The 26,198-nt window shown below is 41.5% G+C and overlaps 1 protein-coding gene across 4 annotated transcripts in view; it reads right to left on the bottom strand.

Annotated features, from left to right (window-relative positions):
- TMEM38B (transmembrane protein 38B) overlaps positions 1-26,198 on the bottom strand; it is a 44,500-nt gene that overhangs the window by 5,319 nt on the left and 12,983 nt on the right. For 2 of the 4 annotated variants that reach the window (XR_010887013.1, XR_010887012.1), the window contains exons 5-9: positions 25,854-25,971; positions 17,212-24,227; positions 16,222-16,397; positions 10,853-11,010; positions 6,463-6,638 (exon numbers count right to left, since the gene is read on the bottom strand). Coding sequence is in view for 1 of the 4 variants with exons in the window: in XM_067316425.1 (XP_067172526.1) it covers positions 24,018-24,227; positions 25,854-25,971 (328 nt within the window). In the remaining 3 variants the exon portion in view is untranslated. Of the gene's footprint in view, positions 1-6,462; positions 6,639-10,852; positions 11,011-16,221; positions 16,398-16,561; positions 24,228-25,853; positions 25,972-26,198 lie in introns of those variants that run through there. The other 2 variants (XR_010887014.1, XM_067316425.1) reach the window with 2 other exon arrangements.

The raw sequence follows: 26,198 nt of genomic DNA, 5'->3' as shown, positions 1-26,198 counted from the left end.
ACGCAGAGACAAAGCCGGAAAGGTAAGAGCTTGTCTCCAGAAAAATTCTAAATTTTTTGACTTGAGAGCTGGTTCTAAAATCTGGAGAATTCAGCTAGACAGCAGTGCTCTCTTAGAGCTGTGCAGCACTGGACGTGTGTTGGCTATTTCTCCAGTAACCTATGTCCCACACATTTTGCATTCTGGGTGCTGGGTCACACCATCAGCAATATTTCACTCCTCATTATTCAGCACAAAATGAAGTGCCTTCAGCCTCTACAGTTGCTGCAGTCAAGGAAGAATTTGATTCACATATGATTTATGGATTGCAGCTGAGACTCCTTCCCAAATGAATGAATGAAGTTTGGTGCCTACATCTTACTGCAACCTCAGTGGTAGCTGAGCCCCTAACTCTCTTAACAGTTCGAAAATCCCCATCTGCACCTGCTGATAACATTCGCAGCTCCCTCCCTGTGCTCTGTGCTGGTGTCCCTATGTATAAATAATGCAGCCTGCTGAAACTTCAGCCCCAGTTCAAGCTGCTACAAAAATAGAAATGCAGTGACACCCTATCCAGACAAAACCTACAAGGACTACAGTCCTTCCAGGTAGCTGAAAAGAAAGCACAGCCTGTAGGCCAACAAGGAGGCATTACGGTTGAAAATATTTCATTGACAATGCCCCGCTGCCTCCTTCCTGGAGCCTGGGAGCCATTGATTCAAGTCCCCGTTGGAGCTCGAACACTGTGCGTCATATGGCTGAGATCAGGTCTCCATGGCAGCCAGACCCCAAGCCATTTAAAGCTTTAAATGTCAAAAGAGACCTCATGGATTGCATCAGGAAGTCTTGTAGCCTCCAGAGAAGAAGTGCCACACATTGTCCAGAGTAAACCCCTGTGTGTCCATTTACCCCCCTAAAATGAAAGTGGTGATAAAGATCTCACGTAGTACTTCTGAAAAACTCTCCTGATGAAGGAGCATCGGGCAGGGGAAGGTGGCACACATAAAAGTCAGTGGTCTCCTCTGCTTGGTGGATGCAAGAAATGATATGATCTGCTCCCCCGGTCAGAAGTGGGTAACTCCATTAATTCATACCTGTCCCTGGTCAGACAGAACGCCAAAGTCACAAGCCATCACAGACCAAAGAAACACACTCCCGTTGCTCTGGCCCACTCTTTATACAAGCACCAAATGCACAAGCACCTGGGTTTCTCTGTTCCCCACTGGTCACCCGTAACAGCAGCACAACCCCACCAAGTGCCCATGTGAAGTGAGCTTCCCACCTACACATGGCCATGCCATGGACTATCAAAAAATGCACGCTCATTCATCTCACCAAACGCAAGAGACCCAAAGGACTAATAATCTTAAAGCACACTGCCAACAGAGCCTGTCATTTTCAGAGAAGATGTTGAGCAGAGAAGAACTCTTTATTTCCAAGAGAACAACCACATATCTTCCAAAATATTTCTCTCTCACTAGCCAGCACAATAAAGTCTCCAGTCTCAGAGGTTACAGTGGCTCTTTTACCATTTTTTCAAATGCAGGCTACCTGATGCTGCAGGACACTGGCATGTTCACTGTAATCGGATTTCCAGCAAGGCTGATCCCAGACACACCTGGGCAGCCTCAAGCCACGTAAAAGTGATGGAACAAAGTACAAGGCAAACAGGACCGAGGAGGAGGAACACCCACAACCGCTGCACACTCAGGCACCTTCCCTTAGAGCTCATTTCCCTCAGCAGGCCTGCAGTGTCTCCTAGAGAGACCAAGATGGACTACGAAGAGCCAGACCATTACCTACTGTGGGTCAGGTATCACCCTTCTGGCCTTAGTGCAAAGGTACTGATTTATGCTAGCTGGGGTGCTGGGATGCTGGCTGTTTTTCTTTCCCCCCCAACAGAGAAAAAAATAAGAAATTCCTGTTTCTAGGCAAAGGACATAGATTCAGATCAGGCGTGTTTTCTCATTGTTTATAAAGCATCATGTAGACCTGTGATCCCAAATAACTGTTCATGGCCATCTTCTGAGTGGGATTCTTTTGGAATGATTCTGCTAAAAATGAGACAGCTCATCTCAGAAAACTGAACAAAAGGGTGTCTGGAATATACCAGGGATTATCAGAGATGAACCCAAGGAGGAAGAGAGAAGACTGCTTCCAACTTCTGTCAGACCTTGACACAAGCATCTCTCCTTGGGCCCCTAGCTTATCAATTTGATCTCGAAAACAACACAAACAAGAGGTCCTGTAATAGTTTCACCAGGCCCTCTCTGAACTCTGTTCCTGTCGGGAATTCTAGATATAAGTGCAATGCCAACATCATGTGCCCTCTCACCCAGACTTAGCTGTAGGACTGGTACAGCAATCAGTGACCACTGTCACAGGGGGGAAGGTGCTGACAGACCTTGAAAATGAAACTGACAGCCCAATAGCAGCACCTGAGGGGAGGAGAAACCTGACAATTCTTAAAAAGTCAGGGTGGGATTCTCAAGCACTTTGAAATTCACTGTTAGCTGGGCACGTAACTCCCTTTAGGCTCCCAGAAAATCCCAGTCTTTGGAAAAGAGATGATCAGAGATAAGTATGCTTAACAAGTGCATCATGGGATGAAGAAGGAGCTGGAAATGAAGAGGCCATGGGAAGAGAAAAGAGAAGAATCAGGAGATGCATATGGAAGTGCATATGGAAGACAGAAACTTGGCTGCAGGGAGATGCAGAGGGGTAAATGCATCATGAACACGTAGTCAGTAGATATGAACAGAGCTAGGCTTTACTGCCGTCGCAAAAAACTAACAGCAAGGATATGCTGCAGCACGTTAGCCTACCATTGCCAATTCAGTCTTTCATTTATTCTTCTCACATCTTCCAAGCTACTCTAATCATCACCCCAAGATGTTCCTAACTATCACCTCCGTGCCCTCTGACCAATGCACTCTCTGCCAGACCATCACCCTTCTTTAATTTCCCAGATACACTTCAGTTGCCACAGATCTCAGTAGCGGAGACCTCTGGACTATCCCTTGCAATTTAAGTTTGTCTGTTTGTTTATTTAAAGCTGTGTTATAAAACATGCTGAAGTGTTCTTTTTTAATTAAGCAATGTAAAAAAGGAAACTGTGCTATCAGAAATGACTTAATAAGTCTTGCTGTTAATCCCACACAACTGCTAATTATATGGTCATAAAACCATTCCCCTCCCATTTAGGCTAAAATACTCAAGTCTTACACATAACCAGGTACCTAAGAAGCAATTAATACTTTTTCAATTACTTCTAGCTCATCTTCATTAATATCTGCTGCTTGAATCATGAAAAAGGTTGGCCAAGGAACACTTGTACCACACTGCTTTTCCTAACGTTATGGCTGCAGTCTCTCAAGGGTAAAAGGAAAAGTCTCAGGGCTCTCTGCGCCACTTAGGAATGTTGTATATAATAGTAATTGTATTTAAAAAAAGGAAATAACGGTGGAAGCAGAGACCCCTTTGCCAGCTCAGCAGTCAGATAGTTTCCCGCATTACAACTACATCCTCGGGCCATGTGTGCAGCTGCTCCCTGCAGCTCTCGCCCCTCAGAAGAGGCAGGGAGCAACTCACGCATGAGGCGAGTGGTTCTGCCATCCCAGCCCCGAGAAAACCTGGACTTTGGGGTGTCCCCCTGCCCAGGGGTCTGGCACTGCGATCTGAACGAGGGGAACCAGGCACTCTGCAGCTTGGAGATTTGACTCCAAACTTGAAGCAGCCCTTGTGTCCTCTCTCTGTTCCCAGCCTGGTGCACATCCTTGCTCCGAGCAGACCTGCTGCTCCTGCTGCTGAGTTGCAGAGTGCAGGGTGCTGGAAGGAAGTGGTCACTCTCTCTTTTTGGCCATGCACGTCACTCTTTGGCTCTTCGGTTGACACCCTCAGCTGTGCTCGCTCCTTCTTCCACTGGACTCATACACGGGTCCCTGCCTCAGGGCTCTGCAGGTGTGACCTCCAGCTGCACAGTCGTGCCACCAGTAAAATGTCATTCGGTCCCACCACTCACCCAGGCCATCTCAATCACCACTGGGGGGTCAATTAGCATGCATTTTCTGTGGGGATAGCTTCTGCCCTGAAGACTTGTCATGGGCATGTGTCTACACAAAGTCTTTCCCCAGGGAATCTCCATGAGATTATTCAGGGTAGAATAACTAGCCTACACCTGCCCTAAAAAAACATGAAAAAGGGCAGACACCACACGTTAGGTAGGTCCTTTTCCTAGGACAGGACTAGGACATGCACATAGGTCAATTCATTCAATACAGGTCACAGGATGTATCCAGAAAATAATAATTAAGAGCTCAAGCTCTGGAATCTAAACATTATACTTCACAATAAAGGGCAAAAATCCAGATCCTCAAAGGTATGTAGGTGTCTCACTTCCTTTGCTTTCAGCACCACTAAGTATCTGGGCCTGGGCTATAAAACTTTATTTGCAGAAGCAAAGCCATCACTGACAATGCAATCATTTTCTCCATTGAAATCATGAAGAATTTAGAACCAACTTGCATGGAAGCACAGTAGTAGGTGGTCTTTAACAATGCTGAAACAAGCAGCGAGGGCAGGCTAACTGAGAAGCATCCGTTTCTTTTTTTCTCGTATAACAAAAACAGGTTTTTTTCATTGCTGCCTGTGCTACTCTTTAAGTGAATCCCACATAGACAGTTAGTTGGATCCTATGAAACAAGAAGGCTACACTTGGCACCTGCTGCGTTACAGATTGTGCCTGTGAAATTGAATTTACAAGGACAAGACCAGAGAGAATGGTAAAAAACAAGGAGCTGTTGAAATGATGTATTTGACTGTATTAATAACTTGTTATTAAGAATAAGTGAAGACTGCCATGCACTTAGCAGTGACCACCTTCTTGGATAAGTCTTCAGCGTAGGACAGTGTAAGCTACTTACAAAATCAGCTTTTGGGGGAGAATGACTGTCTTTATCATACGCTGTTAAAATGCATCTTGCTAATAGAAGAAAATAAACTCGCCTGACTTACAAGCACTACTACAAAGCAAGCACTTATTAAACAATAGCTAGGGAAAAGGTTGCATTGTGGATGACAAGTGGCATTGAGGATGTAGCTACATTCTGTAAAGCTAAAAATTATGCACACTGGTAATTCACACACTTTAAAAACCACCCCGTCCCTCTATAAAAAGAGCATAAGCACTTTTGGAGGAGCGCCTGCTGCTTTGGTTTGTCTGTTGAGAGAGCAGAGAAGAGATCTCGGAGGGTCGCAGCTAACTATTCCGCTGGAGGTGCGTTAGCGGGGGAAGACTTTGCGCAGCTCCGTAGAAACCTTCTCGGGGATGTGTAAGCGTGCATGCACGCGTGTTAACACGTAAACAGAAAACAGGGCTGATTCGGGCTGAGCAACTTCTTCCCGATTTGCACGCTCGCTCACGCAGACGAGTGAGCGAGCGGGCACTCGCGCAAAGGCCTCGGTTGCAGCCGGAGCACAGCGCGCGCGCGGCGCGGCGCAGCGCACCGCGGCTCCCACGACGCGCGCGCCCGCCGCCGCCGCCCCCCGCCGCGGGCGCACCGGGGCCGCCCGCGGTGGCGGCGCTGGCGCTGGTGGCGGCGGCGGCGGGCGCGCGCCACCTGCCGGCGGGCGCGCGGCGGGGCGGGGCGGGGCGGGGCGGCCACGTGGCGGCGGGCGCGCGCGCGCCCTCCCGCTTCCCGCGCCCTCCCTGCGCGCGCCCTCCCTGCGCGCCCCCCCCCCCCCCGCCCCCCGCCCCGCGCGCGCCCTCCCGGGGCTTCGGTGCCCGCTGGGCTTCCAGTCCCCCCCGCCCCCCCCAAACGCCCCCCGCATCCTTCCGCCTCCCCCAGTTCGTAGCCAACGGGGTGCCCAGCTGAGTGGACTTCGGACACACTTCTTTTAGAAATAACAGCTCTGAGCTTCTAAATCAATAAAGTCCCGCGGTCATCTGTACTACCTCCGGGCACAAGAAGACTCTCCGGCAGATCATCTGCCATTCAGCCAAGCACCTCTCCGGGGACGAGAGGGTGTGAAACTCATCAGAACAAATTCTGCAAAACTAAGCCGAGCTAGATGAGAGATCAGTGTGGGAAATGTCAAGCCTAAGTAGGTTATTTCCCACCAACTCTGTGGCCAATTGCTACAAGGCAGTTCAAGAAAGTTAATTTTTTTAGCTTTAATCTCAGTACTGTTGTGGAAGTAGGGAAATTAACAGAGCAGTATCTCTGGGCTAGAATCTCCCTCGTTTTAAATGACAATGCTTGCATCTATTGACAACTGCTGTGTTAGAGCGTAACCTTGATACCAAGAGACAGTAGGAAAATAACTTCTGATAGCATACCTCTTTTGAGATCCTTATTACATGCTTTTCTCAAAAAAAAAAAAAAAAAAAAAAAAGTACCGTGTTATAGCATACACCAGTGCAGAAACATTAATGTGAACAACACTGTCACATCACCACCTGCATTCAGGGAGTTTATAACCCACCTGTACGTGATCCCCCTGCAGGCTTGACAGAACAGATGGGTTCCTTCGCTGCTCGTTTCCAGGTGGTTACCTAAGGACGGCATTAGCGTGGTCAAGACATTCCAATATTGTCCTCAGTCTTCAATATCTTTCAAGATTTCTGGTGAAAACACACACTCAGGTAGAGTCAACACCAGCTGTAGATAAAGAGAATTTGTCACAGTCTCGCAGCTACTCTAGAATAAAGTTATAAATACACAAAAGTACTGCAGCAGGTACATGCAGGTTTGTATCTTTTGAATTTCTACAGCATCCACGCTGCAATGTCCGGGGAACATATGACTGAAAAAGTCCCCCTAGGTCCTCAAAGACAGTCCCTATCTATCATAGGCAACTGCATCTTATGGTTCCCTTCAAAAACATTTCAAGCTCTATCTTAGAACCAGTAAGTTTACTCAGACTTATCCTTTCCATGGGGGGAAAGGAGTAAGAAATACAGTAGGAGATGTGAGGTGACCAATGTACAAAGGTGTAGATGCTGATTTTTGACAGGGAAAGTAGTGAAGAAAGTTAATGAAAAAGAAGACTTAGATAACATCATCAAGGTACTTCAGGCGAGTGACTTCTTTTGCTCCTTTTGAACAATACCTTGGGATACAGTCCACCTGCAGGCCCACCAAGATCTGGTGATAGTAACCTAATGCAGAGCTGATCTGGCCATCAGGTTGCCTGGAGTCACTCCTGGCCTCGTCACTGATTTAGGGTACACACTGCTAGATGGAGTCCTTGCACTGATTCCAGTGAACATAAGAGATCTAACCATTGGTGAGAGGCACTGAAAAACAGCTGAGTACGTGTGGCGTATAATAACCATACATGTCATTAGGGGTTTGTTAAGTCTGATACTGAGACAAAAGGCCAAGACTAAGATACAGTGTGCATGCAGCCCATCTGGAATTTCAGTGCACTGTATCTTCTAAGGATCAAGTGTCAGATCCACGGAGATATTAAGGTTACTGCCTCCTATTTCTCAGTCAGTCAGTGGGAGTTTCAGGATCAAGAGACTTGCAGTCCAGTTCCTGTTCATTGCTTGAAAAGGAGCTTCAGCATGCCCCAAAACCTTGTCTTCTTCTCTGACAGCCGAATTACTTGTGCCAGAGCCAGAGTGAAATATTGATGGAAGAACCAAAGGCCCAGGCTTCTGGGCCTTATGAGCAGAGACCATATTAGTGGCACTGCTGGTATTTTAAGCTAATCAGAGCCAATAGCCATGGGGCAGGAGGAGAGAGTAGAAGGGAAAGGGCTGGTGGAAGAGGCAGTGTTGCAGTCAACATCTAGTCTAGCAGTAACAGCACTTAGGTCCTGGAGACACTCCAGTGTTAGGTGTCTGCTAAGGTAGGTGGAAAGCCTGGCGGGCAGAAAGGAGGTGGAAGAGGAAAGCATACGCAAGCAATAGTTGTGTAAATGCTCTCAAACTTATCCTGACAAAAACACATTTTAAACATGTGTAAATTTTACGTACAAGTCTTAGTTCAGAAAACAAGCCTAGGACTGGTGTACAGCTCCACACCACCACTACGCCAAGTCACATATGCACTCCTGTGTACGAAAGGAAATGGGTATCTGCCTTATGTTGTATGGGAAATACTATCAGGATTATGTACAGCCCAGCCAAGTTTGTGGCAGACCTTGCAGCCTAGCAGATTGCCAAAATACATGACCTAATGGGTTTTGCAGTGTATATGGTCTCATATTTTATTTGGTGATGAATACTTGCCCTAAAGTGTTTGTGAAGACAAAGAGAATAAAGCAAGAGTGGTATTCATGTTGTTTCCCAAGAATAATACCACAATATTTGTTTATGTAGTTTGCCAAAAATATCAAGTATCACAATACGTAGGCATTAGGCCAAATTTATCTGACACTGACACCATCTACCCAGCTGATCTCAGATGAAAACTGTATTTAGTACTCTATTTTAAATATGTAAAGAATACAGGGCACCTCTTTTAGAATTTAAGACAAATACTCTTTACATTCATATGTATCCTACATTACATACACACACTTTACTCTTGCAGGATACAACATGAACAACCATTCCAAAGAGAATGACACAGAGCCAAAGTCTCCTCTAATTAAAGGCAACAAGGAAACATAACCAGTACCTAAAGTGAATGCATTCACGAACATATGCAAATCAAAGTGACATAACAGCAGTAGAAAGTTACTTTCACCATTCTCTCTCTTCCCTGGGATCAGCCAGCCCTGTCAGCTGAATTGTATATTAGACTTGTGACACAGACATATTTTAAGTTTGTTTACCTTGATTTACTCTTTTTTTTTTTAAGAGAGAAGAGGGATGACTTTGGGAAAAAAAAAATCACAGATTTGTATAAGCAAAGCTCAGGAAAAGTTCTACAACATAATCTAGGCTTAAATCATTTTTACTTCCAATATGAATCTAAGAGGAATCAAGCTTCCAGAATCAATTTATGAGCAACTTTTGAGCTAGTGCAAGATTTCATGACTGGACATTGACTCCAACCAGTTCCCTGATGAAGTACTTACTACCAGGCTCTTGGGAAAGATGGTTTTGCATCCTGACCCAGACTGTGGAACCAAAGATTACAAGGATCACAAGGAATGAGTAGTGTTAAAAATTGAAAGTAAGACTGAAGCTTTTCAAATTAGGTTCTGGTGAAATATAGTGAAATATAATTCACAATAGCAAAGCAGAAGAAAATGACAGAAAACCTGAATAAGAAGCAGTGGAATAATCACATCTGACAGATACCTGAATGCTGTAGAGGGTGAAATGATTCAAAGAACTGATCGTACTTAAACAGTAATGACATAAGGCCCACTTCTGCTGAAGTCAGTGAGCGCACTGCTGCTGACTTGACCAAGATAAAGCTTATAGAGTTCAGAGTTTGAAGGCCAAGTGCCAGATATCTTTAGACTAAAAGCTCTGAGGAAAGCTCTCTTGTCCATGTAAATCACCTGGACCTCATGGACTTCAGATTAATTTTGCCAGCCTGCTCCAGCTGGGGATCCAGACCATTTTACTGGTGGAATGCAGTCATCACAGGACAAAACAGTCGTGGGAAAATGTGTTGCAAGGAAAGAAACTCATGGCAGAATGCAGTTGTAAATGCATTTAATTAAACTGAGTAATTCTTACTGATGCTGAATAATTTTTTCTCACGCTGCAGCTAGTGGCATGAACAGTGCTAACCAAAAGGAGAAAGAATGTTCGATCTGGTCACAAACAAAAGCTGCTGAATTTCATCATATCTAAAAGGAAGCTTCAAGGGAGGCTTCTGGACTACAGATGAACACTTGAACCAATGGGGAACCCTCTGCTTCCACAGCAGATTTATTCCAGAAGCTAATCACTTTCACTTTTCAAGGGTGTACCTTAAGCACAACACATGCCTTTCCCTCAAGAATTTACCATCAGGCTGTCCTTTTCATCAAGAACAACTCAGGCTTCCCCAGAACAAAATACTTGAGCTAAAAGTCTTAAAACCCATTCCTCTCCCAGTTCCTTGTCACATATGTTCCAACACTCATAAGCTATAAATAGAGACAGATGGAGAGAAAAATGAAGACACTCATTCCCTTGAAATCCTTTGGTCCAGGAGAGCTTTCTGGTAGGAAGCAATGGAAGAATGATAGCTATTTTGCTTTTAAAACCTTTGAGTTGTTCCTCCTAAGTGAGGCCAGCTGATGTGTAAGGCAATCAGCTATTTTAGTACTGTCATGGAATTGACCAAAGAGTTGCTGAAATCCTAATTCGTTTTGACAGAAGCCCTATAAGTCAGCTCCAGACAATTACCTCTGGAACTTCCCAAAAGACAGACTTCAGCCATGGCAAATTTTATATACATGTAGGAAGACACAGAGAAGGAGACTGTTATATGTATAACCTTGCCAGCTTCAGGGATGCACAATGGCTTATGGAGACAACTTTTGATAAGGCCATTTTAATGTCCAGATATTCCCCCATGGTCAGGAGAAAACTAGTTTTGAAAATGTGTAGTGGTGATTGCTCCAAAGACCTGAGGCTTGTGCTGGAGAACCATCTCTGACCTATGGCTTCCTTTCAGCAGATTCTGATAGTGCAGATTTCTATCCTTCACCAAATTTCAGTGAAAGAAACAGAACTTTTGCATGCATGTATGGTTGGAGACAGCTCGATCATATTTTAACTATCAAATATATGCTTCAAGGATATAATTCCATAGGACTATTACATAAAACAAAGTTAAAGCAGTAATATTACCCATTGTCTTATCAGAAAAGAATGGCTATGTTAAAGATAAATTATAGTTAGCTACAATAGGAATAATATGCACTTATCAGTTCTAATACAAATCTCTTTCTTGAAAGTAACAGCTAAACAAACCTATGAATCAAGCACTAGACCTAGGTAGCTGTTGATGATTTCCACTTTGCCTGTTTTGGATTGATATAACAAACGTCTTAAAGTAGAAGGTGAAATGTAAGGCTTTTGTTCCCCAACACAGGACCTACATGCTGCTTCGTCATCATATTTTCCTAGCTCTGGAAAAGAAAAGAAAAAAAAAATCAGACAGTTTTTGGACTAGGTCATCAGCCAATGTGAACTAGCATCACTCCTTTGAAATGATTGCTGGGTTTTGCTTTAGCAAAGAAATAAGAATGAGTCCCTTCTTTTACCAAAAGAAACAGCAAATCTGAATCACCACAGAAGGCTATGGGATTTAATCCTATGACTCTTTCAGATACATCAAGAAGCTGCTTTTAATTGCCTAAGTATGAACCTAAACGTGCTGTAGTCTGCGTGTACCCCTCTCCTTTCGAACCAAGGCAGCAGTTGTGTATGCAAAACATGCATTTGCACAATTATACAGTTGGTTAAATTGTACCATATACCTCTGCACTTACTAGTCCTCTCTTAACCTTTCACTCCCTGAAGAGTTTAACATGTATGGTATTACTGTCGTCTATGTCATTACTGTCTAGACTGTCTATGTTTCAAAATCAGTATTTACACAAAAAGCTGTAAAATCTTTCACCAGCAGAGGGCTCTCAGATTGTGCAAAAACTCAGTAGGAAAGCATGTTTTACAAGTCAGTAAGGAAACCCAACAGCTATAAACTGCACTCTAGTTCCAAGACATTACACATGTAAATTTTAATAAAATATGAATTTTAATAATATATAGACTCAAGAAGCTATTGTGCTTATGATTTCAATTTTATGCCTCATAATAATAATTCAACATTAACGCACAAAAGGAAAAATTCTGGTGCCTAACTTCATAAGAACTGATTCCCCATTCCTTCCAAACCAATCCAAACAACGATCACTGCTCTTTCTATGATGTATATTTGAGTTCCTCTCCTAATTCAGTGTACAGTTCTGGAAACCTAATGTGATTTGGATTTTGTTTTTTTACAGCATATAAAGTCCAATTCATTCATTGCCTCCACTGGGGTTACATTAAGATTACATTTCATGTATTGTGTTTAACAAAAGTAAAGTAACAGCACACACCTGCTACATTGGTATCCACACTCTATAAATTGACTACCAAGACTTTCAAAATCTGCATGCGTAGGTCTCCATCTTCTTTCATGTACCAAGTCCTCACAGTCACAACTGCTCCTACTGTACTTCAGCATGCTCCTTATAAAAAGTATTGGGGCAAATAAAAATACAATAGCTTGGCAACTGTATTTTGACCTCTTGAAGGGAGGGAATGGTAGACTGTTTCTAGCACTGAACAGGAGGTGAATACTGGAAGGCAAGTATTTGTCATTGCAACTGCAGGATAACTCCAAGGATAACACTTCCCACATTTTGGTCCATGCTGCCCATTAAGGACTTAGACCTGTATCCATGCTAGTGTCATAATTTCCATGCTGCTACTGGCTGGGTAATCACCTCATCTGTCCTCTTCCATCAGAGATTTAGCCATGAAATGCCAAAGCTACACGCTCCTACTCTGTTTTTCACACTGAATTTCAGGAACATGTTTATCTCAGTTGGAATCAAGATGACCATTCCTTGCTTAAATAAAGCAGGTTCTGTGTTTGCAGGCTCAGGGCTTTGCTTCCATGTTCTGCACTTTTCTCCCATATTTTGCGTGATGACAATATTGCTTACATCCCAAGGGTGTTCTGTGTTAGCAAAATAGAGCTCCTAAGATGGAACATCTGACAGGCAAAGTAATCTCATTCTTTTTAAACATAATTACCATATTGTTATTTTGTAATGTAAATGTCAAAGTGGATCAAGGAAAATAACCATGCTAAGGTGGAAAAAAAACAGCCTAATTTAGCGGGCAATTAAAAATATACCAGCTGGGGTGTGGACAAGGCTTAAAAAGCTACAGCTCATCAGGTGAAACATGTTAACCTGCAAATAGAAAGCAGAACAAGCTAATTTAATTCATTTTGGGTTAAAGGCTTTCACAGAGAGTGCAACTAGTAGAAACAGCCAACAGACACAGCAGTTTGCATGGCAGTTCTGAGTTCAGCTTTTGAGATCATCTGAATTTTCTGGGGGCTTTGTTTGAGACTGTTGGTACATTTCTGGAAACTCTTTGAGGAACTTGAGGGTGCCTGCTGCTCACAGGTAAGGAGACACAGGTAAGGACAACCACAGCAGGCCTTAACTGCTCCTGAGAAGCTCTAGCAAGCTCATTTAGCAGCTGCTAACGAGCTCTGTGGGTTGCTCCTGATCCGAATGTGCTTGGAGCCTTTATTTCAGCTCACCCCCAGTTAGGGAGGGTCAAGCACCCTTTTAGCCAGTGCTAGGGAGAGGTCTATATAAGAGCCAGGCCCAGAGTACAACTGACAGAGTATAGCTTCTGGCCCTAGGAGGAAGGCTCCTGCTCCACCAGAAGACTTGCAATTTCAGAATAAGTTCATGCTCCTCATAGCTGCTGAGGAGCTGGGAGCACTGTCTGATGGAGCATGGGTGGGAGCTGAGCTGCAGCCACTCAGGAGCACCTGAAGACAGAAGCAAGTGATAGCAGGGGAGGACCCCCACCTTGCTGCAGAGGACAGAGGTCCCCATCTGTCCCCCTGACCTGCCATCTAGGAAGGTTTGCTGCTTGCTGGGGCCTTGCATTCAGGATGTTGCGGAGGGACTGCTGAGGTTTGTCTGGCCCTCGCACTATTTATTACTCCTGCTGTGCTTCCATGTGAGCACCAATGATACTGCCAGGGAAGACCTGGATACTGTCAAATGTGACTACATGGCTCTGGGGAGCAAAGGCATGGGGGCCCAGCTGATGTCTCTAGTACTCTCACTCTGCACTTTCAGCAAGCTCCCAGATGATAAGAAACTGGGAGGACTGGTTGATACACCAGATAGTTGTACTGCTATTCAGAGGGACTGCAACAGGCTGAAGAAATTGGCCAACAGGAACCTCATGAAGTTCAACAAAGAGCAATATAAAGTCCTGCACCTGAGGAGGAAAAACCTCTTGCACCAGTATGGACTGGAGGCCAACCAGCTGGAGAGCAGCTTGCAGAGAAGGTGTTGGTGGACAAGTTGAGCATGGGGCAGATGTTCACCCTCATGGCAAGGAAGGCCAATGGTATCCCAGGCTATGCGAGGAAGAACGTTGCCAGCAGGTCAAGGGAGGTGATCCTTCCCCTGTACTCAGCACTGGTGAGGCTGCATCTAGAAGACTGTGTCCAATTCTGGGCTCCCCAGTGCAAGAAGACCTGCTGGACCAAGTCCAGTGGAGGACTGTAAAGATGACCGAGGAACTGAAGCATCTCTTATAAGAAGAGAGGTTGAGAGAGCTGGGACTGTTTAACCTAGAGAGGCTGGGGGGAATCTGATCAATGTGCATAAATATCTGATGGGAGAGTGTAAAGAAGATAGGGTCAGACTCTCTTCAGTGGTGCCCCATGACACAATGAGAGGCAATGGGTGCAAACTGAAACATAAGAAGTTGTATTTGAACGTAGGAAAACACTTTTTCACTGTGTGAGGGTGGTTGAACATTGGAACAGGTTGCCCAGAGAGATTGTGGAGTCTCTATCCTTGGATATATTCAAAACCCAACCGGACACAGTCCTGGGCAACCCGCTCTAGCTGAGTCAGCTTGAGCAGTGAGGTTGGACCTGATGATCTCCTGAGGTGCCTTCCAATCCCAGTGATTCTGTGATAGATGAGGACAGTGAGGAAAAAGAGCAGATAAAGTGAGAACAATCACTGCATCATGTATGTGCTAATGGAAGCAGCATGGCTTACATACCAGCACAGAAAATGTTAAGAATACCCATTGCACAGGAAGACTTTTAAGAGGCCACTTAAGCAACCAGCTCAACCAGCTGTGATTTATGCTACTGAGAATTATGCATGTCATTTCCCTCTGTTCTTACCCTCTCCAAAACCCCACTAGTAGCAAGATGTTCACAATAATGTGGAGCCAGGAATTGCTATGGTAAAGCCTATTCTCCAGCTGGATTCTCAGCCTGTCCATATGGGCCTTAAATACATGTTGGAAAAGCCCTAAATAGAGTGCTTACAACACAGAATGCAACCAGTCAAAGATTTCATGGCTGAGGACATGAAAGCTTTAAAATATGCCCAAACATGCATGTACCTAAGTGGCTGTAATGGCTCCAGAGATCTGTCCTTCCCCTCTCCCAAAGTACAGTTAAAAAAACAGGTACATGCAAATCCAGAACCCAGCACCCATTTGCACCTGACAGGGAGCCAAGAACATTTGGTCCCTCAGAGGATATGCTCAGTGCTGGATCTCCAGGCCAAGATTCTCAAAGCTGCTTTGGAAATTTGCACACTCAAGGGGAATAAGACATTAAATCCTTTCAGCACCTCCAAACATCCTCTATTCAAGCCAAATGCTTTAAATGAGCATATATGTATCTAGTTTCTCCAATGTACTTCAACACCTAATCACACAGGGCTGGAAGCATGTTGTGCATTTTGAGCTTACCATTTTTAACACATCTTAAATGTTTTGGGGCATATGGATCCAAATTTTTTGGTAAAGAAATGCCGTCACAGTTGATGATAGTCATGCCAGAGGAGATTCTGACCCAAGCTTTTTCATGGTTTAAGCTGTAATTCCTTTGGCAAAGAGCTTTGGGAATAACTGCAAAACAGTTCATATCAAGCTCTCCAGACAAGTCAACAAAAGCATTCAGGCTGTTTCACAGGTTACACTGGAGGCACCCAATCCACCCGTTTCATGCTGAATGATCCTGCATTTACTGGCTACATGAAAGAGCACACCTCTGAGTGAAAAAGTGCACTAAGCAGCAAAACTTCTGCACACCCACAAACAAAGCACAACAATATGAAGCAAAACAACACCAGCCAAATAAAGGAGAGGTTTGTAGCGCTGTGTGTAGTTCATTCTGTAAGCAATAATATAACAATGGGGTAAGATACACAACATTGGGATGGGCTGTAACAAAGCTACTCTTATTAGATGCAAGAAAGCCATGGAGAGTGGCTCATATCTTTTCACTTTTCACCTCCAGACCAACCTTCTGATTTAGCTCACACTAAAAAAACACACGAGAACGATTCCCAGACCTGACTCCTTTGGAAGATGGTTTGCGCCCCAGCTCAGCTATGGCTCTGAGGATATATCACACAAAGACTGTTTGATGGGACATGTAAAAAAAGTGTTGATCTCAGCCCTTAATGGACATTCAGATCACATAAACCACAGTCCTGACAATCATCAGGTAATATTCTTGATAGAGGCATGAAGGACTGGAGAATAAAAAGACTCACCTTCCTTCTCTGCAGATATTCCTTTTGGTTACCAAGGCTCCGTTACTGAGGCAGAAGCACTGTGCTGCAGCCCATTTCAGCACCTTTCCTGTTTTGCTTTGCCTTTCAAGAGTGTTTATGTTTGAATATCACCAACCACAGGGCAGGTAGGCAAAAGATCTTCCCCCTTGGTCAAGCTGGTCCGTTGTTATAAAATAAGAGGTAGTGCATGAGTTTGTACAAATCAAAAAAATCAATATCCTCTTACTATTAATAAATCTGTGAGATGGGCTTAAACTCACACAGGTACTTTTAGCATCTTCTTAGCATTTGAGGAGAAAACAGACAGAGCTGCTATAAGTAAAACAAGACCAAACTATTCAATTTATTTCTTCAATCTGAAGCTTTTTGAGGCCTTCCAGCATGAGAACAATACTTATTTTGATGTGGCTTACATCAGAAAATAACAAAGCTTATTTATGAGCAGATGATTAAACTCTCATCTATGGCAGCATCTATGCAGTCAAGGCAAGTAATCAGTAATATTGCCACATGACCACAACCTGAAATGAATCAGAATTTTTCTCTCCACTGCTCAAGATTTCAAAATACAGTATTTTCACATAAATTTTCCAGCTAAATTTTGATGAAATATTTGGGCTGTAAAAAAAGCATTTTTGTGGAAGAGTTTTATACACAAAACTATTTTTGCTGAACGTTTTATTTCATCTAAAAGTCTCCTTTCTTAAAAAGATAGCTTAAAATAAAAATTTCTGCCAATAACTAAGCAAGTAGATAGAACACAATTGAGGAATTGACTTTTTGATGTAAATATTCATTTTGATTAAGGTCTTTTTTAAAACAACATTTTCCCATGATGAACTAAACACCAGTTGCCCATAAAAATCTAATACTTTTAATTAAAATGGATGTAACATCAATTTTTTCCAAAACAAGCCTGATTTTTTTAACACAAAATAAAGCATTGTATTGACTTTTTTTGCCACTCACAGTTAAAACAATTTCCATGACTACAGTTTTCTTGCAAAAAGGCATTTCCTTTCAGTCAAGCCCATTTTCAGCTGGAAAAAGAAAAAAAATCAACAGAAACAACAGAACAACCTTGCCCAACACTAACTGTAATAATTTGTGCTTCTTTAATATCAGCTCCTGCAAGCATTGTGCAAGTAACAGCCTGAACTGCAGAGATACAAAAGAATGACTTCCATTTTATAAGAGAGGAAACATTAACAAAAGCTAAGGCATTATTTTCGGAAGTAAATATAAATTTTTTCATAATACAGAATCAGCTCAAAGGTCTCTCTAGTGCAATAACCTTTTGTTTATCTGGAAGGGGAGACACCATGGTCACAGAAGGTGGATTTTCCTTGATGAGGCTAATTCTTTGCATTCCAGATGTGCTGATCCCTGTAATTTCCCCAAATGAAGGAATCTCAGCTGCCTTTTTTGGTAGAAGGAGATTGTTTGCACCCTCCCCCGGCTGAAAGGGACTGCCAGCAGTGGATGCATACAGAAAGTTTGAGAATGGATCAGGCACGTGCCTATCTGCAATACCCTCCCACCTAACAACAATACAAAATAATATGGGGCCTGCCTGAGTCAGAACAGATACCAAAGTGCTTTCCACTTCTCACATGCGCAACTACCTGCGGCAATGAGTTCCACCACTTAATTGCTCATTACATAACTAAGTGGCAGCTTTTTTTGCCTGCTCTGAGCATCACCTACTGCTGTTACTTAAAGCTATCTTGCTGCTGTGTTATGAGAAAATGTGTTATGAGAACTGTGTTATGAGAAAATCATTTCCTGTGCACCTTTTCCGCATTCACTTATGATTTTACAGACCTATGTGATAGCCAGTGTTCTCCTCTCCCTTCCCCAGGCTTCTTTTTTACTAAGCCATTCATGCTCTGTGCAGAAGACATTCAGTAATTTTGATTTTCTTGCTTTTCCTTCTGCCATAAATAGCAGATCTAGTAGACTCACCTGTCTGGTGCCCTTGCACCATACTACCATACAGTAGCTCCATACTGTCCACACTAGAAGTGGGTAAATTCTGTGCTGCCTGACAAAACTACTTTACTGCATACCCAGAAGCAAGGATGCATTGTACCAAGTGGATCTTGTTCAGCCTGCTCCTTTCTGCTTCTCTGATGTTAATAAACTGGTCAAGCGTAATTCCATTCTCCTCCACATCATTTCAGTCCAGTTCTTAACATCACAAAGTTAAAAAAGAAAAAAGAAAAGAAAAAAAATCAGCACCATGTAAAGATTTCAGAAGCACATCTCATTAACAACTTGAAATGCCTGATCGCATTCTTGTACTTCATGCTGAAAACATATCCCCAGGGGTCATACCCAGCTTGACCTTCTTATTCATTGCTTTTCCTCGCAGCATTGATGCTCTAGTTTCACAAACGTTTTCATACAGACCAGGAACAGACTCAGAAATGTAGCATGTCATCTTAGGTCAGCAACAATGAGGTTGTGCTAGCGTTAGAATCATATCCCTAGTTCATTTCTGACAACAATCTGGGTTTCTTCTCTTGCTGTAGTAACAGCATGCTGCTTAGCAGTTCTAGGAGTTATTCAGCTTTGTCCTGATGCCTTGTGTGCTTTCAGCATACTTCAGCTTAGTCTGAAGCTCTTTACCCTTGTGCTCCATTCAGTCCGCATTTGTGGGCAAAAACACATTCAAAAATTTGTTTCCTGTGTCTATATGCAGCAGCTTCTCTCAATAGTAATGTATAGTTTTTTCTGTAATTTCTCTGCTTTTCTTACCTATTCTTAAGTATGGGTGTTGAGCACTTACAACTTTTTGTTTGGTAAACCCATCAGTCTTTGGTGTCTGCATCTTCTTACTTAGGATATACTAGCATTAGCAGATACTAGCAATGAAGTGTCTCTTTATTGACAGCCTTTGTTTTTCAGCTTCTTCTAAACTCAATTATGAGCCGGTTCCTGCCACACTTACTTACTCAGATATTCAGTCTGAAAAAGCAGGAGCATTAGGTAAAGATTATGTCACCCAAAAAGTGACCACCACATTTGATTTCTATGGAACTATTCTTTTGGCAAGATAGTTCTAAACAAAAAACAGCTAAAAATGCCCAAATTATGCTTGGGAGATCCATCAGAATCCAGTCTGATCCTGAATATTTTAATCTAGATGGCCCAGTATAAAAAAAATGCATATGTATACTAGTTACAGGGGAGGATACCCAAATTCCCAGGATGCAAATCTTAGAGAATGTGACAGAATACTTTAAAACTTGGATCCAAGTTCACTGATTAGGTCACTAGCTCTCCTGTGTACTATCAGACTCTGAAATATAAATTGATTTAAAGAATCTCCATGCTCCACAAAAGACGCTGCATTGTGAGCAGCATTCACTGCTGATACTGCTTCCTGACATGCTGGTTCTCAGCACTGTTGGTGGCATTTGCTATGAGCTAAACATATCATTTGGAGCTACCTCTCCTCACTTTCAGCTGCCATACTACATTAAAGGAAACTAAAAACATATTAGAAAATTGGATTGAAGCCAAAGAACACATCTCAGCTAATACACAGGCAGCTGCTCCGATAGATATCCTTCCCATGCTCTATTCTTTTCCTTGGCTCCACTTGGAAATACTAAGTAAAGCTCCAACTCTCTATGCTGTTGTAAGATTTTATGAGAGAGAATGTAAAAAGCAAAGAAAAATCACCTGTTTGGGGAAAGAACTCACTTTGGGGGAGTTAGAACCAGGCACTGGTGCATGACAGATGACTGGTAAACAAAGACAACAAAGTTTTCATAGAAACAAGATTTGAACTACAGAAATCCTTCAAGAGAGGAGTTGCCACTAAACTGAACTCTCAATACAAAACTCAGTTCTTCTCCTTGGATTTTCTCAACATCCTTCTACGATATTAGAAGAACCATATAAATAGATGTGTACAACTAGCTCACCAAAAGCAACTTTTTAAGTGCCTTGAAGGCATACTCAAATTCCACTCATAGGTACCCCAAAATACTTCCATATAATTCCACAAACATCTCAGGAACATAAATGTAATTTCTGTAAAACAGAATGTCTGCCAAAGAACTTTGGATCAAAAAATCATTCAGTGATTTTATTCCAAATTTGGACCAAAAAAAAATCAAAGAGGAAATATAATCCACTCTGATATTCAACTGTTTGATGATTGTCTTGTTTTAAAGAAAGGACAAAAGCTGACCCAAGTAAAAGCGGCTCTGATTGAAGTGACCATACCACAAGGCACCATTTTGTATATACTTTATATCAGAAAACTCTGACAAAAAAACCAATAAACTTTCAACCAGAGGCACCAAAGTATCTAGCAAAGCATGCTTCATGCTTTCAGGGTCCTTTCGTAAGTTCAACAAGCCACTGGCACTATCAGCTTCCAGATTAAATAAGGCTGTCTGTACCACTTTGAGAGCATGTTCCAAAAACCTTGAAGAGACGTTTTATCAGCAAGCTAGGCTGCTCCTCCTCCACAGAAATCATTGGGCATATGCATGCACTAGTTTATCAAACTAGGCAACAGTTATTGCTTGGTGACACTTATTTTGACTGTCAAATTCTACTTCTAGGTTGGAGATGAAACCCACTTGCAGATCAGTGCTACAGACTAATCCTGCATGAGAATATCTATATATTTCTCCTTAAGCCTTCATACTGCTACCTGTTCCTTGATGGACATTTTCACACACTTCAGAAAAGAATTCTGACTACTTAATGAGGTAGTTTTAACACAACAAATGCAAAGTATTATTTATATCATATTTTTGATCCTCATCATAATGTCAAATGCTGCTTCTCAGTTGCTGTTCTTTACAAGACTTTGAGATTCGCTTTACAAATGAAGATTATTCATTCTGAGTAAAGCTTGCATACACTGTTTAGGTTGTTGGGAGATCTTACGATTCAGCATGGCCCTTACATTGAGCAAATTCTGATTCCTATTGAGGACAGAGCTTAGAATTCTTGAACAGTTGTATCTTGCCTAATAACACAGCACTGGTTGGAAACGAAGACATTGTCTGCATGAGATTTTCCTGTCTATTTCTATCCAATAAAATGAAACAGGGGAAACATAGAAGAGGAAAGCAAAATGAATTTATCACCTAAGTGACTTTGGTTCTGTTCATTAATCACATCTTGTGGTATTACTTGTTACAGAACTTGAATATGTTTAATATAAATGCAGATTTAAAATTGCAATTGGATTAATCAAGAGGAGGCCTTTCAGACCAAGAATTGAACTGGCGTGTAAGAATTCCTTCAAGCCTTAGTTTGTATTAGCACAAGAAAACTATTTCTAATTTTAACAGACTAATGATAAAATTAGATACAGCTATGTAGTTCATATATGCTGGTCTGCTGAATCTGACTGATACTTCAGTAAAACAGAACAGATAGATAAAAGTTTAGCAGAGATACTGATCTATAAGCAGGAAAGCTAAGAAATATGTATTATGCATCTACTTCAGGCATCCTGGACAGACTATGTTCAAGTCTCTTCCACAATTCAGGCTAAGCTATAAGAAACTGGTTGTCTCTTTTTCATTAAAAAATGAAAGTTGACTAGTTCCTCGAACACGGGTGTGTTCAATATGGCATTCTTTTCAGCACCTGTTGTACAGAAATCTGTGACATCTTTAAACATGAGGAGGATTGGTTTTCATGGTGCTTACAACAGGATCTCTTTCAGCAGTTTATATTCTATCTCACGCACATTTTAGCATGCTTTGTATTTGTTTTAAGATATTCAGTCAAGAAAAAAACTTCCCTTTTTTAATATAATAATCTTTAAGTCCAAAATGAATACAAAACTGTAATTTTTTCTTCAAATTGTAAACTTGCTTAAGAATTAGTCCTAAATACAGCTTCACATTTTGGGAGGCTAAGGGTGGCCAGTTATCAGCCAAAGGGTCACAGTTATGCAGTGCAGTTTCATACCATAGTCCAATACTGTAGGTTTCTTGTGATCCAGAATACACAATTACACTTTTTCAGAAACATTACAAAAAATTAACTGCAGATACACAACTCTTGCTGGTGTTACTGCATAACTACATGATCATTAGTTAGAAAGTTGTCAGCTTCAAGTTTATCCGTACATTCATCATACCAACCTACAAGGGACTGAGACACGCTGTCAGCAAGTGAGTGCTCCAAGCATTTATAACTGGACTTAGAATTTCAGTGTAAAATATTGGAAATATGATTCCTATTTTGTCCAGAGTTTTGTGGGGTTCTCCCCCTTCCCCCCACCATTCTTCTATGCTGAAATAAATAGTTGTTTTAGTTTTCAAGGTACTGCACTTTTGCTATAAAGCTGAATTCTAAACTGAGAAGTTCAGTGGTTTTGGTCACTACTAAGGAAGTGTGACTGACAGGCACAAGAAACTTCTTGGGTATTTTATTTTCTTTAAGCATAGCACTGGGGCAGATTTTTCTAAATTTAAATGTGTATCTGCAACTGGAATTTTGTCTTCTCAAATCAGATCTCCCCAGTATTGTCCTTGGCATCCCTGCACAAAGATTAAAATGTCTCATCCCTGCACAAAGACTAAAATGTCTCCTTTTCCTAACAAGTAGTCCCTAAAGACAAAGATTATTTTATAAAAATACATTTAATTTATTCTAAAAAAGGGCACATCAAATGATTCTTCTGAAAAGTTCTATTCTTATGAAATGTAACATCTCTAGACCACCCCAGTTCTCAATTCTGAAGTGTGTATGACTGTTACAGCTGCTGCAAATCATGTGCAAAAAAAGATGTAATGAGCAGCAAGAAGCAGTTTTCAGCAAGCGCTAAGGAACAGTCTCAGTGCATCTGACATTAATAGTTCCTCCCCAACAGCACGAGAGGTAATTGTTACAAATTGGTATTAATATTTACTAACAGGATACATATTAGGGCAGAACTCATGAGGAAAAAAGGAAAGTGTACTGTCCAGTTTTATTTTCAAGAAGAGGTTGACTTTGAAAGGAAAAAAGTGTATATGCTTGGATAAAACTGCATGCAAAGACACACCTTGTCCCACTCAAACTGAAAGATACTACAAACCACATATTATTTATGAAAAACTGCTATATATCAAATGCTTACAAATAAAGTGTCAAAGTGGGCCTACAAGAAGAATACTGAAATGCTTCTATCTGCCAACTGTAAAGATTTTTAAAAGTACCATGCAATTCACTTTTATTCTGAAAAATAGAAAGATGTGAAAAATATTTACTTGAGTAAATGAAAAAAGTCTAGACCAGGGCAGTGTGAATTACAACAGTAATTCAGTTATTTTTCTAGTTAAAGGCATTAGTTTGGTCATTTTCATGTGTGTAGTGCAATGTAATTAAGTCTTACTCAGATGAAGACTATCTAAAGCTTTTCTTATCTGGAACAGGCTACTACGAACATTTGGCAGTGCAAGTCCATGTTATTCAAATGAAACATAAGAATCAGGAAAAAGGAAGAAGAGGTAAAATAAGTAGTATCTTAGAAAAAATAAGCTGATTGTCACATTTTGAAACTATCTTTTCAGCATGTATTTAAACATCATTCATAAATATAAAATTTAGTAAATTTATAGCCACTATAAAAATTTGCACTTTTTAAACTTCAACAGTAGCTTACAAAAGACATTCTGAAGGTGAACAACACCGCAGTAGTATAAAGCCCTGTTCTCTCCTTGTATGCATTTAACAAATTTCTCAGTCAACATAATTTGAAATACAAACATCTTCAAAGGTTATTACTATCAAGGATTTTAATCCACTTATTCTGTTCTCTTTGCCTGTCGTTTCTTAACACCATCACGGTGCTGTCCAGAGGAAGACCGGTCGCAGACGGAAGAGCCATTGGAAGATACAGCACCTTCAGCCTTCAATTTGGATGGTGTCTGTTGCATGCCAAAGAACATATGGCCTAATGAAGCCTCAAGGGGAGCAAATGGAGAAGCTGCAGATCGTGTCAACATCATTGTTACCTGTGAAGAACAAGAGTCATGTTACATTAAAAGCTTTAATGCTTTCACACTGGTTGAAAACAAGTTCAGTTCTAAACCAATGTATGGCATTTCTAACTTTCAATATGAGCATGAGGAGGCCATGCCACCAAGAATAGAAATATGCTCATTTCATTTTAGCTTGAATTGATCAAATTGATCGAAGAATGCTTTTCTTTCTGGCCTACACTCCTCACGCAGCTATACACAATGTACACAAAAAACTTCCTGTGCAAGTTGACTGAAATTATCCTAAGAGTACAACACTTAAAATATCATACAACTAAGATGAAGAGTTATATTCATGTGTAAGTTCTGTACCTTGCTTGACTGAAAAACAGTAAGCAGAGTGGCTATTTCAATTCTAATTGAAGCAATCTAATGTGTAAACACCTAAATGTATATGCAGAAATAAAGCCCAGCCAGATCTTAGAATTCCAGTCACACTCTTTCATTACATAAAGCTGAGGCTGGCAACACCTACTTAGATGGGAATCCTTTAGGATGCATAACGAGGAGTCAGGATACAGAAACTGTTTTGTAGATCCAGATATTGGACCAGTTTGTATTGCAGCAGTTCCAGTGACATAAAGAGTTTCTAAAATAAACAAGGTGCTACTGCAGTACTATGCCAGATCCACAATTGTTGCTTGAATAGTTAAATGGATGCTCAAGTTCCTAATTGGCAGGATGACTATTAGTTTAAAAACTCATGCTCTGATGTGCAGCTTGGCAGCCAGTTTCTGAACACTGTTGTAATCTGTCACTTCCAGAATATCATTTCTTTTCTTCTCCACTCCCAGTCATCCCCAGATCAGCAATGCTTCTATTTGTTTTGATGATGAATCTTGAGCATTAGCCTGAAATCATGGCTCCCAAAAGCAACTTCTCTGAAATTAAGTTTTCCAGTTACTTCACAGAAAGACTGGCAGCCACTATTTTAAGACTTTCTCTAGTCTGTTCATTAACAGCAAGTCAGAAGCTCTTAAAATTGCTATGCTTTTGCTAACGCAGAGACTACACTTTCCTTATTGGCTAAGAATCCTAAAGATAGACATCATTTTGGAGATGAACAAGACTGAAGATATCAAAAGATTCAATGAAGAATTAGTATATATTTTGTATTGAAAGTTTAAGTTATAGCTACTTCAAAAGGTACACTTTCTGTTCCCCACCAAACACTTACATTGCAAATGCTTTAAGCTTGATCAGTACCTAGCTGGTTTGTTTTGCAAACTTACAGGTGCCTGTGTATGTTCAAGGAGGGGATTAAACAGTTAGAAAAAGGCAGAGGAGAGTTTCTTTCCAGAAACATCAACTTTGTTTGAGATTATGGACATATAAATTCGGCATATCAACTGTAAGGTGCCAAAATTCCTGACCTTTTTTACCCCATACACTGAACAGTATCAGAGTAGGTCTTTTGTTCTGCTTAGGTACAGAATACTGAACATAGGCTTAAGACATAACTAACAGGTGTCCTCCAGGTCCAGAAGCAAGCATTCTAACTTGTGGTAGAATGTTTGAGGACATATTTTTTTGCTCTGAAAATACCAAGAAGAAATATTTTCAGTCATTCGGTTACACACAACACTTCAAAATTCTTACCTTGGTGACCACAAGAAAGATGGTATATAAAAACATGAGGTTGTGTCTTGCTATTGGCAGGTACTGGCTATGCTGCAGCGTGAAAAGAACTGCTCCTATCAAAGTTACCTTAACAGGGCTGCAAATAAAACAGATCATGTTAATTCTCTTCTCTACTTTACAGTGAAAGCTGTCATGGCCTGGAAAGAAATAAAGCTTCTCAGCATGCAAAACAGTTATTTCTGACTACAACAGATGAAAACTTGTAGTAACAATGCAGTGACAAGTTTCAAAACCTACTTATTATTAAACTAAGAGGTTCACTCTATAAACTACTATTATGCGTTCTATATTAAGAACAAGCAT

The sequence above is a fragment of the Apteryx mantelli genome, chromosome Z (genome assembly GCF_036417845.1).
Source record: "Apteryx mantelli isolate bAptMan1 chromosome Z, bAptMan1.hap1, whole genome shotgun sequence".
NCBI classification, from domain to species: domain Eukaryota; kingdom Metazoa; phylum Chordata; class Aves; order Apterygiformes; family Apterygidae; genus Apteryx; species Apteryx mantelli.
Note: the sequence above shows the minus strand (reverse complement) of the source record. Positions and strands in the feature narration are given on the sequence as shown.